General features: G+C 39.6%; 1 protein-coding gene across 3 annotated transcripts in view; it reads right to left on the bottom strand.

Annotated features, from left to right (window-relative positions):
* Window positions 1-14,234, bottom strand: part of OLFM1 (olfactomedin 1) — a 240,516-nt gene that overhangs the window by 171,998 nt on the left and 54,284 nt on the right. For 2 of the 3 annotated variants that reach the window (XM_001366037.5, XM_001365914.5), the window contains exon 6: window positions 9,649-11,334. The exons of the other annotated variant lie outside the window; for it this stretch is intronic. In XM_001366037.5, coding sequence (XP_001366074.1) covers window positions 10,660-11,334 — 675 coding nt within the window. In that variant the 3' untranslated portion in view covers window positions 9,649-10,659. Of the gene's footprint in view, window positions 1-9,648; window positions 11,335-14,234 lie in introns of those variants that run through there. 3 annotated transcript variants of the gene reach the window in all.

Raw genomic sequence — 14,234 nt, 5'->3', positions numbered from 1 at the left:
AGAACACTACTGGTTCTGTAAGGTCCTGTTTTCTTCTTCTGATGTGCAACTGAGCAACTCTTATCCTGGCTGACTCCAGAGCCAATAAGAATGCTTTTAAAAAGCAACTAGGGCTCTGGCTCATCCTTTAGCCAGCCAGTGGCTACATGTTCTATAAAACCATTTAGGTTTGATAGAGGAATTTGTTCATACTTCTCAAAAGGGCAAAGAAAGGCAAATACTTCTCAGTACTTCCTTTACACTTTTTACAAGACAAATTGAGAAGGGAGTAAGTGCTAACAACTCATAGAACCATGCAGTTTCATGGAGGAGGGTGGCATATAAATTGAGGCTTGAATGCCATTGGGGAGGCTAATAGATCTCTAAAGGCCATGAGGAAGAGCATCTCAAGGATATGGGACAGCCTATGTTAAATCTCAGAGGATAAGGTAGAATGTGGAGCTCAGGAAGAAGCAAATAAGCCAATTTGGCTGGAAAACAAAAGAATATGAAATGGCTCTGGAAAGGCAGATCAAAGCTAAATCATAAAGGGTTTTGAAGATGAGGAATGAATCTTTTATCCAATAAGGGATTGTCCAAAGTTCTTATCTAGGGCTGTGGTGATGAAGGAGAAAATTACACAGTAAGACTTTTAAGAAAGATTATTTTGGCAGCTATGTGAAAGATGGCTTAGAGAAAGAGAAAGAGTAGAAGTGACAGGTCCAGTTGGATGGTTGTTAAAACTGTCCAAAGAGCTGAATTGGGGTAGGAGTGAACATACAAGTGAAGAGAAGAGTAGAGGAAGTGTCAAAAGTATTTGGTTATTGGACATAAAAGGATGAAGGGGACTGAAGCTTCAAGAATGACTCTAGAACACTACAGAGCATAGCCATTAAGAAGACATCAACCTAGAAATCTACACTGGAACAAACAAGTCGATGAAGAATAAATATTGCCTAGCCTGTGACTGGCAGTTGTATTGACAACACATTGAATTAATCCATCACTACATGTATCTTGGACAAGTTTGGCAGACAATGAATTGAATAGGAGGTGAAGACAGTCTGAATTTTTTTGGGGGGTGGTGGTGGAATTTGCGCAGTATTCTCAGTGATCCCAAGCTGTTTCCTGTCACCAGAGCTCATTTCTTTTAATACCAGTGTTCTTTCTGTAGTGTGATTTTGTCAAAAATCATGGAATATCACACTCAGAACAATAAAAGTTTTAGTTGACAAAGGACAATGAAATGCTCTCTGTATAGTGGATATAAGCAAGGTGAAGCAAATTACCAGTGGTGGTGGGTACAGGAAGTGTCATAAAAGACCTTATCAAATATACAAATGACTAGATAAGAAGGTGACCCAGTCACATAACAAGAATGGATGATAATAGATCCAATGGAATCCTGCACCTGTATTAACAAAATTATGAAAGACTTGGAGGAAGGTCTTTAGTACATTGGATGGATTCTGTAGGAAGCGTTTAGGAAAAGATATAAATGGAATGGTAAAGGAGAAGCAATGGATGGGTGGTTGCTTCCTTCATCAGTGGAGGAAATACACCAATGAGATCTCAGAAAGAGTGAAGTATAGAATCATTATTATCATAGTTATCTATAAAATGCAAAAAAAGAACATCATGAAATGAACCTTTTTTTTTCAATTTGAAATTATGCTTTTAAAAAGCAACAAAAATATTTGCCTCTAGGTCAAAGTGACCTAGAGATTCCATTGCTAGGAATATGCTGCAATGAAGTTAAGGCAGAAAGAAAACTACTATACACAGAAAATATTCATTACTATCATTTTTGGAGCACATTAACAAAGGACTAAACTCAAAGAGATGTTCATCAAATGAGAAATTACTAAACAAATTGTGATACTTGAAAGTAATGGAATAGTAGTGAACTGTACGAAATGATAGGGACAGCTAGGTGGCACAATGGATAGAATGCCAGGAGTGGGGCCAGGAAGACTCTAATTCCAGAGGTTTATCCACTATGTCAGTCTGCCTTTTCCTTTACCAAAATGAGGTATGGATTGAAGTTAGGACTGGAAGTCTTAGGTTTGAGGGCTGTTTGTGACCAGAATTAAAATGATCTCCCCTCAGGTTTGGGAGGACCTTGTGGTCAGGACTGGGGGAGGTTTTGGTAAAGCATATCTGTGGTCAGGATTATGGTTATCATTGGAAAGAGTTCTTTGTCAGGACTGGGAACTACTTATCATCAGGATTGGAGGTTCTTGGTGAATTAAATTCAGCAAGCATTTATTAAGTACCTACTATGTGCAAGGTATTTTGGTAGGTGTTGCAAATACAAAGACAAAAAAGAAATAGTTCTTGTCTCTAAGGAAATTCCTGTTTAGTAGGCAAAGGGGATGTGATACCATAAATACATAAAGGATATAAAAGATCTATACAAATTAATCTGGGTTGGGCAGAGAATATTAAGCAAAAGAGTTGTCAAAATAGAAAGGGTATTTGTAGTCTGAGCCAGGGACATTTTTGTTGGAGGTAAGAGCATTAATGGTTGGAACTGGGGAATTTTGATTAGGGTGTGGGTGATTGTGGTCAGAGTTGGCAGTGTTTTGGTGAAGGCTGGATTTTAGCAGGATCAGGATTGCAATGCTCTGGTCAGGATGGTGGGTATTTGTTGTAAGGTCTGAGCAGTCCTGGTCAGTGATGGGGGATTTTTTCCCCACTAGGTTGAAAGGAAGGATCGAGTAGAGAGAAGGAGCTATATACATGATATCTGGAAAGGATCAGGGCAGAGAGGTGGTCCAGTGGATAAGAATGCTGGGTTTGGTATCAGGTAGACCCAAGTTCAAATATGGCCCTAGACACTAGTTGTGAAACCTTAGGCAAATTGTTTTACTCTGTTTGCCTCAGTTTCTTAATCTTTTGTTCTATTCGCTTCAGTTTCTTAATCTGTAAAATGAATTAGAGAAAGAAAGTATCTCTGCCAAGGAAACCCCAAAAGGAGTCATAAAGAGTTGGATGAGACTGAAAGTAACTAGACAACAACAAAATGCTAAGTATTGAATGGGATCAAGTCAATTCCTCTTTTTCCACCTCAGGCTATGGAAGTAATCTTTTTCATCAGATTTGTTTTTCTGTCCTATTACTCTCCAAAGTTTCATAAGACAATATGAGGCCAGGATGTGGTACTATTAAGAGTATGGAGACAGGTGATCTGGGTTTAAATGAGGTAACATTTGTAAAAAGCTTTGCAACCTTTAAAAGAATGTATAAATGCAAGGTATTATTATTATTATTATTATTATTATTAGCTTTAACACATACTAGGTCTGGGCCCTTGGGTAAGTTACTTAACTTCATTAAGGTTCAGTTTCCCCATCTGTAAAATGGGTATAACAATGCCTTCACTACCAACCTTACAGGGTTATCAAGAGAGAAATGCTTTGTAAATCTGGATGTACTAGAGAGATGGGAATTGTTATTCCATACTAAATTATTATTCATTTCCTAATCTACTTGCTGTGCTTGGTGTTCTGATAATGAAAAGGATCTGAGCCACCTGAAAATGAGATACATTTCCCAGCTAACAAGGTATTACTTCAGGCTTAAGCAGTGCCAACTCATCATCTAGAGAAGGTATTCTTATTGTTGGAAAAACAACTCCTGAAATACTATGCTATTGTCCCTGATCTATTTGTTCATTTGGGAAAGAAAAGGCAGATGATAGACTACTCTGCCTACAGAAAGAAATATGAAGAATTTACTTCAATCCAGGGCTCTACAATTCACAGAAAAGGGAAGAGTTGGGTCGCCTTAAATAATACCTTTATCCCTTTGGCCTCATTTGTGAATTGGAAGCAAATGATGTTTAGAGCTATGTCTCAAAAAAAAAAAAAACCAAGTACTGATACCTGGTGAAAATGCGAAGTAAGTAGTAGTAGTAGTAATAATAATAATAATAGCTAGCATTTATTTGGCACTTGAAGGCTTATTTTAGAGGCAGCTAGAAGGCTTGGTGGGTGGAGTTGTTAAGTCTTGGGTTCAGATTTGATCTTAGACCCCTTTCTAGACCCTGAGCACATCACTTAATCTCAACTGCTTAATCGTGACCTTTCATCTGCTTTGGAACTGATGCTATATTGGTTCTAAGACAAAAGGTAAGGGTTTAAAAATATACATTATCTTATTTTCTCCTCACAGATACACTGGAAGGCAGATACTATTATGACCACCCATATTATACAGATGAGGAAACAGGGAGACAGGTTAGTGACTTGGCCAGGGCTACCCAGATATTGTCTAAGGTTGGATTTAAATGCATGCCTCCAGGTCCAGCACTATTCATGGCACAATGAAGTGAGTAGAGAGATACTTTGGCATCAGGAAGAATTGCAATCCAAATCTCACCTCTGACATCTACTGACTCGGTCTCCCTGGGCCAGCATTTAGACTCTCCATGTCCCAAGCAATTCTCTTAAGACTTAAGGTTATAGAACATTTTCTGATTTGCAGGAAAGGGAAGAGTTTTCCTCACTAGCATTCCTTATCCACCAGAGCAAAAACTAAAAGTTTGGCATTAGGAGAAAGCTTTGCTCTTGTTTTGGCTAAATGTAAGAAGATGAGGCACAGAAAGTCACCTAATTAAAAAAAAAGGTTTCATTTTTGTTCTAATTTTCAAAGACTTTGTGAGCAAATCTGTTTTTACCTTATCAGACAATTGATGATTTTACACATTTTGACAGCCTTTCCAGACTAAAGAGTTCTTATTTGCGTTTCTCCTCACATGGAAGCCAGTCAGTCAACAAGCATTTATTATGTGTCGGACACTGTATTAAGCCCCTCTGTCCTTTGATTATCCTTGCATTTGTCTTTCCTCTGGAGCTTCTCCAGTTTCATTGTATCCTGTTGATGGTTGACTATGCCACCTTATATGGTTGCTTTAAATAACTGCCCTGTATTAGCTCCTGCACCCTCTTTACAGGGAGACATTTGCACTGAGATGGTATCCTCAGTAGAGGAAAAACCTGACCAAAATGCAAATGGAGGCTTTCAGTGTGTGTTCTAGACTTCCAACTCTGGCTTTAGACATTCCAGAGGACAACTGAATTTTGATTCTAGGGCAAACTTTTTTTTAAACCCTTATCTTCATCCCAGAATCAATACTGTGTATTGGTTCCAAGGAAGAATAGCAGTAAGGGCTAGGCAATAGGGGTTAAGTGACTTGCCCAGGGTCACACAGCTAGGAAGTGTCTGAGGCCAGATTTAACCCAAGACCTCCCATCTCCAAACCTGGATGTCCCAGGTCCCAACAATTTTTTTTAATCAAGAAAATTGACTAGCAACCTTTCTATCACCTGCCAGTCTATTTGCTATTGAAATCTTAGAGACTTGGAGTAGGCAAATATCTTTATATGATTTCTGTAACCTGCGTGTGTTGATGTGCATGCATGTTCAACATTATAGTGGATTTTCTGCCCCTAGAAAATCCTTATGCTAATATTACAAATCCATACTGGATTCATCAGACCATTACTTAATCTATTCTGTTTCACGGGTATTTCTGTATTGGTTTTGACTGTGTAAAAGGGAAAATTGTCTCGAAATCAGCACATAATTACTCACATACAATTCTGGCCTCCTAATGCCTCCACAGACTGATCTCTATCATGCTGGGCCCCAAATGAGAGGCCTATGAGACATGCCATATGACTTTTTAAAACTCAGAATTTGATTTTAATAACCAGAGTCCACAGCAATTCTCCCCAGCGAAGGCAACTTATGTGCTGCTCTCTCCTTTTGAGATAATTTGTAAACAGAAACGTATGGAAATGTTCATGGAGCACCAAAATTTTAATTGGAGCTTTGGCACACAGTTCAGCAGCATTGTTATGCTCTAATGTGGAGCTTTTCACTAATGAGGCACTAATTAAGGGGTTAGGAGTCTTCTTCCTTTTGCTTCTCCCTCCTTCCCCTTCCCCCCACCTTAATATCATCTGCTTTAGACTCTTCTGAGTTCACTGCTGGAGGCATTAATGTAGGTCAGGCTAGGAACTGCGAGAAAGTGCAAGGCATCTTTGATGCTTTTGTCTAATGAGCTTGGATGGGCATCCATTTTGTGCTACCAAGAAAAACACCAAAGGTGAAAAGCATGAGAGGGAGACGAAAATAAGAACTGGGGAAAGAAGGCTTGGAAAGGAGGCACCAAAACAGAGAATGAGAAACAAATAAAAAGGAAAACCATCTAAACAGGCAGCAAGGCTAAGCAAATGGAGACATGCTCTTGTCAGTTTCACAATTTCCATGGGAAAAGTTTTTTTGAGGGGGCATTTTCTTGTTATTATTTTTTAATTTTAGTCTTCTCAATTAACTCATTGTTATTTTTTTCTACCCTCTCCAAAAGGGTCATTTTCTTTTTTTTTTTAATTGTTAAATCTTTATCTTCTGCCTTAGAAGCAAAACTAAAAGGTTCAGTAACAATAGGTTCCAACAAAGAAGAGTGATAAGGGCTAGCCAATTGGGGCTAAGTGACTTGCCCAGGGTCACATAGCTAGGGAGTGTCTGAGGCCAGATTTGGACCTAGAACCTCCCAACTCCAGGCAAGCTCTCTATCCAGGGAGCTAACTAACTGCCCCCAAGAGTGTCATTTTCACTGGTCTTGTTCAGCAAAAAGTCATGTGTCAATTGTTTAATCAACCCTTCTACTTGAGTGTTGGGGATATAAATAAAAAAAAATGAAACAGTCCTTACTCTCAAGGATGCAAAGTAGTTTTCAGCAATCAGACTAGATGCTTCTTACTGTTCTTCTTTTCCCCTGGCTCTTAGGAAACCACATCTCAGGGACTATCTTCCATAATCATAATTTCTGTTTAGTTCCTATTCTGTCCTTCACGTTTTCCACAGGATGAGCAGCTAATGCCTCCATTCTTCGTAGAAGCTCTCCAACAAGTTCTGGGAGTCTCTGCCATGGAAGCAGATGAGACAATCCATCTGCTTTCAATGTTTCCTGCTCCTGATTGGTTTGGATATTTAGCAGTAGCAACTAATGCTGCCAGAGCTGAGTCCTCAGAACTAATTCTGGTGAAGTAGAATCAACTGGATTTGGCATAGGTCTCTCTAGGTTCTCTGCTCCTTTTCATCCCGAGGACCACCACTTTAGTGTAGGTTCTCGCCACTGCTCACCACTACATGTTGTAACCAGTTTCTCTACCTCCAGTTTATCAATTCTCCCACCCATCTGTTATACCAGTGGTGTCAAATTCAACCATATATAAAGGTCCCTTCAATCTACATATTGCCATGGTCTTAAAATGAAATATTGTCTGTTTTATTTTATTTTTAATTCATTTTGTCAATTTCTTCTCAATTACATTTGTCTGGTTTGGGCCACACCTAGGAGTGTTGTGGGTTTTTATTTTACACAACTGCACAATCCGGTCACTCTCTCAGTCAAAATCCATTACTGATTCCCTATCATTTATGAAATAACATATAAACTCTTGCTACTTAGATTCAAGGCTTTCTACAATTTCATTTCAGTCTAAATCTTCAGTCTTATCTCTCATGTCTCCCCCTTCATGTACTGCCCAGTCCAATCCCCTACTCTTTGTGCTCTTTTTTTTTTGGGGGGGGGGGAGGCTTTCCTTTCTGTCTCCTCGTCTTTGCTCACATTTTCTTCTAGGCCTAAGATGGATTCCCTACCGCCCAACCCCACCTGTTGAATTTCCTTTATTTCTTTATGATCTAGCTCAGCAACTACCTCTTCCATAAAGCCTTCTATGATCTCTTCTTCCCTCTGTAAATGATCTCATCTTCCTCAGTTTTAGTCTGAACATCTTCTTGGCACATACCATATTTTGACTTCTGCCTTACATGTCTCTCTTCATGTCTTTTCTCTCATGTTAGAATATAAGTTCCCTGAGTGTTTTTACCTGAAATACCTAGTACAAGTCTTCAAACATGCTTACTAAATGTTTGTTGGGCTGAATTGGAGTTGTAATTAATTTGTCTTGAAATTCTCTGTAAATGAAAATGACCATACAGTGAACCTAACTACAGAAATTTTTGAAGATGGATTAGACTAGTTGTGTTTGGTTCTGGAGGACAGAACAGGAACTAGTGGAATCAGGTAGTTGTATAAAGCAGAGTGGCTCACAACACTCCCAAGTGTGGCCCAAATCAGATTAAAATGCAGTCGGGAAGTAATTGACAAAATAAATTAAAATAAAATATAGGTAATATTACATTTGAAAACTTTTGCTATAAAGACTGCAAGAGTCCTCCTATATGGTTGTGGTCCTCATTTCTATTTGAGTTTGATACCATTGGTATAAAGGGTGTGTTGGAAGGTCGATTAACTGGAAGCAGGGAAACCAGTCACATCATGTAGTCAAATGGCAAGAACCTAAGCTGAAGTGGTGGTCATGGGAATGAAAAGGAGCAGAGAACTAGGAAGTTATAGTGAAATGCATTTCAACTCAATGTAAGGGAAAACTTCCAAGGGAGGGCTGTCCACAAATGGGACAAGTGAATGAGTTCACCATTAGAATTATGCCAGTGGAAACTGGAGGAGAAGCTCTTATGATGGTATTTGGTTGGTCTACAGGATCTTGGAGGCTCCCTAGTTCTCTGATTGAAGATGAGGAGAGAGAAGTATACATTTCTCAAGCTGACAACATGATCCATTGGAATGGACTTCTCTGGGAATGAAGCATTCAGGTGGCAATGGGCAGTATGGAGCTTTTGCCAAGTCTTCTGATGCTTGTTGCTGCTGAGCCATGCTTTTCTAAATGCCTTACGAGGGGAAGTATACACAAAACCTTCTGGCAGATCAGTGATTATTTTAAAGAGTAAAGGACCATGAGATGCCTTAATAGTTATTAGAGAATCAAAAAAAAAGTCTCTTACAGCTCAGCTTCAGTGAGCCCAGATGTGAGGGGAGAAAAGGGGTAGCGGAACAGTAAGTCAACTGACTTGCAGAGCATCATAGAATCTGAGAATGACACCATCACATCTGTATCCCTACTGTAGTCCACATAATATAGCCATGATGTTTGGCTAGGAACTGGCATGAATGCATCTGGGCTCAATGAAAAACTCTAAATGGTCTTCAAGTGTCCTAGAGACAGGGCAAAGGTTCCCAAAGAGATCTTCCCTCAGTGGCCTGGAAATAATAATAAATGCTTGTTGATAGAATTGAATGGAGGATTAGTCACACTTTTCCCTAAGTGGAGCAGGGAAGAGCAATGATGGTGATGATCAAAGCTCACATTTATATTGCCTCATGGCTAACAAAGCACTTTTCTAACAATAAGTCTGGGGGGTAGTTCAAATACTATCACTCCCATTTTAGAGATGAAGAATTTGAGGCTCATAGAGGGCAAGTAATTTGCTCATAGTAGCATAGCAAGCAAATGACATCAACAAAATTTAAACCTAAGGCTTCTGATTTAAGCTCAGATAATGTTCTGAGTCACTATACTCTCCCCAGAACATAGAGGATAAAAATCCCAGGATTCAATATTGATAGGTAGAGTAATCACTGATAACTAGTCTAGTCTCCTTCATTGGGGCTGGGGTCAGCTCTTCTCAATGCTCCGCATAACCTTTTTGCCAGGAAGACTGTGGCACCCAGTTTCATAAAGGATGGATCACTTTCAAATCCCTCCCCTCAGGAATTACAACAAGGAAAACCAGAACATCTCCTAATATTTTATTGTTTCTTAGGTAACTATGGGTAGTACAAAGCTTTCCTCTTTTAGAAAAAAAAAATGTAACTTCCTTCCCACTGTTGCACTCTTGAAACGTCTTCCTAGGAACTCCAGGTTCCTGAAAACCCCTCTCATCAATGGCTATGTTTTTTAGATACTGTAACAAGGAGAGGATTATTTCTTTTGATTATTATGAACATGAACTCAGTTAATTGTGTATAAGGGTAAACACTGCTTTTTTTTCTTTTTAGAAACAAAACCATCATTTATTAACCCAAAACTACAGCATCGCATTTACAACATTCATTGCATAAACTGAACAGACAAAGTTGCCACCTCTGGTAAGTAACAGACATACATTATACAATATATTTGCTGAATACATAATTTCAAACAATATGGGTACAACAACTGTTCAGAATACATACTCCAACCATTGGGTTTAATAAGTACTAAGACAAAGATCCAGGAGCTACCTTGGGTCTCAGCACAGTTAATCTAAGAGACAAAAACACAGTCGAGAGACAGTAGCTGCAATGGAATGCAAGGAAAACTAACCCATGTTAGTCTCACCAGACACCAAGTTTGGCCCCTGGGGTTCTCTCTCACTTAGACACAAAAATCACATCCATCAAAATTGACCATGATCTAAGAAAAAGTCCATGCAATCCGGACAGAGGGACTGTTCTCCAAAGAGAGTTATCCAACAGTCATTGCCTTCCAACAGTATAAGAGTTGGCTAGAAGGGCACGAGGGAGACGGGGAAACATTTTGACCGCAGTTCCAGCTGCAAATGTGTGGTTTTCTTCTGAAGTCTGTGGCAGGCCCATATTCTAGAAACACAGAGGTAACGTTCACCACTCTAATATCATATAATCCACATTGCTGATGATTCTTTAAAATTATTATTACTTATGTTATAATTATTTTGGCAGTTGTTTGATAGGAGTTTTCTTGTGGGTTAGGACTTTGACCTGAAACTAATGATCTGAGGGCCCTACAACTCATCAGACCGAATGACATGGAAGAGGGTGACATTGTAAAGGGTCTGATGCCCGTTGTTCCAGGCATAAAGGGCCCTGTCTTTTGGGTTGTAATCCAACATGGAAATATGTGAGTATTTGTTCTGGAATGGGATGTCAATATATTCATAGGTTGAGGCATTGGTCTGGTATGCATAGTGGACCTTGGTGCCTCCTGAGTAGCCATTGGTGACATAGAGGGTGCCACAGATAATGAAGGCCTCGCCAGCGCTGCGCTTTGGGTAGCTGGTATTCCATGTCTGGAGGATCTGCAGGGTGTTGGGGTCCAACTTGCTGATCACTATGTTTCCCGCATTCTGGTTGGTGGCATAGACAGCCCATAGTCCATTTTCGTCCACCATGAGATCAATGTCTGAATGTCCTCCCCAGGCATAATGGTACATGTTGTTGTAGCCAGCATAATCCAGGCTTCGGGTCTTGAGGATTAATTCTGTTTTCAGGTCAAACCTGATGATGATGTGACTTTGGAATTTATTGAAATAAATAGACCCATTGTAGACTACCTGCCCTGTCCCTGACCAAGGGTGAGGGAGGCGGTGAGAGGTGAAATTGTCTGTATTCATAAAATCAATCATGGATTTGTACTCTCGGACAAACCGATTGTTGTGATAGCCATCCATGTACCAAACCTGGGTGAATAATAGACACCATTAGCATGACAAGAGACAAAGAGGACACACGAACACAAACACTGAGAATAGATTTACTCCCTAGGCAGGAGCTTGAGAAGTTGATTTAGAAATTAGACAATCAAATATTACCAGGAAATGGAACAGGGAGAGTATAATTGAGACTAAATGACTTGATTGTACTTCCTTCAATCTCATGTCAACTTCTCAGATGAAATAAGAGAGAAAATCTAGAGCCCTCCATGATGTAGCACCCAAATAGCTTTCTGTGTTTATTTCATTTTGTTCCTTTTCACACCTTTTCTTTTCCAGGAAAATTGGTCTGCTACCTGTGCCCTCTCTGTTGAATTCCATCTTTTGTCTCTTTGCCTTATAAAGGTGATACTCCATGTCTGGGATGTCCTCCCTCCTTAGCTCCTCCTCACAGAATCCCTAGTCTCCTTCCAACCACAGTTTCAGGTGCCACCTTTTCCCTAAGGCTTTTCTGGGTCCTCTGAACCCAGTTGTTAGTGTATACTTTTGAAATTACCTTATATAACACTCAGTAAGAACACGATTTCTTTTTCTGTGCATAGGTTTTACCTCCCCTCCACCAACCCCAGTAGAATATCAGCTCCCTCAAGGGCTGGGACTCTTTCATTCTGGCATTCCCAGGGCCTAACACTTTGTCTTGCACATAATGGATAATTGAGTGGAATCAAATCCTCCTAAGTTAACTCCAAATGCACCTTCTGACTTGGAAAAGCTGGGGAGACAAGCATACCTCACTGGACACCAATTAGACTTGAGTACATTTTTCATACAGATAAACCAAGTAATTCACATAGGCAAAGAGTTAAAAAGAAATTCAAAGCAGCTACAAAAAGCAGACTTGTGGAATTTCATATATATATATGTATAACTTTATATGTGTTTATAAAATATATTCATATTCATATATACCACTATTTGGCAATGATCCAACACATTTGGGAGCTGAAACCTAAAACCCATATGACAGCAAAGAGAATTAAAAACCCAGCCCCGGCTCAAGCTAATCACTTCCTGGCAGCAGCACAGTTATGTGGTAACCTGTTATCAATGTCATTGGGAAGGGTAATTCTGCCCTTGTTCCAACCGGGCTTTTTGCGTGGTGTCCTCTGCCTACCGCCAGCCCCATCACAGCGGCCTTTATTAAATTAGACCGTCTGTTGTGTGGAACGTCATTAATTTGGCATTTAGGACTGTATGAATGCAATCATTCATTGTCACACCCAATTCTTGGGAAAGTTCACATCTGTAGAAAACCAAAGCTTCTTCAAAAGCTACCATGCTGATGGGAGTTGACTGGAATGGCAAAATCCCTGCTATCATTCGGGTTGTTGTGGAAGAGAGTTCAGATTATGGCTTTAATGCAAGTTGACTGGGAAAGTGTCTAGACTTTTTACAAAATGCTTAAGTCATTTTCAACCAATATGGGAGCAAATTACAAAGCAATGCAGTTAGGGAGAGAAAAATCTGCCAGGCTAATGGCATTCTGTATGCATCTGTCTGGCAATAAGACAGCTGCTTTATCCATTAGGAGCCATGTTAGCTGCAGGAGAGATTAGGAATGCAGAAGCTTTCAAGTTCAGCATTATATATATATTTTAACTATTAAAAAAAACCCAACCTCAACGACTCATAACCTTGTGCTAAGGACATTCATTCAGGTACTTACAGATAAATGTGCTTACATTTTTTTTTCAATCAACATTTTTCCTGAGTTTGAGTCAAATGCTTTGATCACCATTGCAATCGAGACTACCCATGGCCCCTTTAGCATTTGCAATAATGGGTTATACTCTGAAGATTGTATCAGGCAAATCTGCAAAGTGCAAATTTCATTTTTGTCCTCTGCAACCTTGCAAAATGTGACAAGATGTGAAAACAGCCTAGCTCCAAGCCCTTGCATTCCTCTGCTTATATCACTTCACCCATGCCTATAGACTGAAGTCCCACCCTAGACCCTGTAGCTAATGTATATCTCTTGCTCACTGCTAGATTCCTCTGGCTTCCTGCTAGGTCCCACTTCTGGTATTTGCCCAGATCACCTGCTATGCCCTAATGAATCAGTCTAGTTTCTGAGTTCCATTGGGACCTACTACCCAACAAGCTCTGGTAACAAAGCAAGGAAAATAGAATCCATCAGAACCTCTTCATATTTACTGTATAGAGAAATTTAGTATAGAGTGGGCATTCTTAGATCCCATCCAAAGTGATTTATTATTAAACTATTCCCAAAGCTAGAAGCAGCTAGATGACTCAGTGGATGGAGAGGCAGGCCTAGAGATGGGAGGTCTTGGGCTTCATACTGGCCTTAGATACTTCCCTGCTGTGTGTCCCTGGACAAGTCATTTAACCTCAATTGCCTACCCTTTGCTGTTCTTCTGCCTTGGAACAGATACTTAGTATTAATTCTAAGATAGAAGGTAAGGGATTATTTATAATAAATAAATAAAAACTGAAAAAACAAAATAAAATTTCCCAAATCTGGCTATAAGGCAATCTCATCTATAAAAGTATGCTTATCCTGATCTATCTTCACCCTAGTGCTCCCTCTATATATCCAAATTCTGTTCATTCTCCAAGGCTCGGCTCAAGCTTCCTCCATGAAATCTTTGATTAATCAATCAACGATCATTTATTAAGTATCTACTACATGGCAAGTGCTTTGCTGGCCTTAGGATACAGATATCTAAATGAAAAACACTCTGCCTTCAAGGAGTCTACTTTCTGTTCATCTTTATTGACACATCCTTTCTCTGAGCTCCTGGAGTACTGCACTCTAGAACACAAGCACAGTGGAGCTTATCATTATAGACTTCTTTGTGTTGTTCCTTGTCATTTCATGTTGGGTTCTGCTGGATTCTTTCTGTACC

This window comes from Monodelphis domestica, chromosome 1 (assembly GCF_027887165.1).
Source record: "Monodelphis domestica isolate mMonDom1 chromosome 1, mMonDom1.pri, whole genome shotgun sequence".
Classification (NCBI taxonomy): domain Eukaryota; kingdom Metazoa; phylum Chordata; class Mammalia; order Didelphimorphia; family Didelphidae; genus Monodelphis; species Monodelphis domestica.
This window is presented reverse-complemented; position numbering and strand designations above follow the sequence as displayed.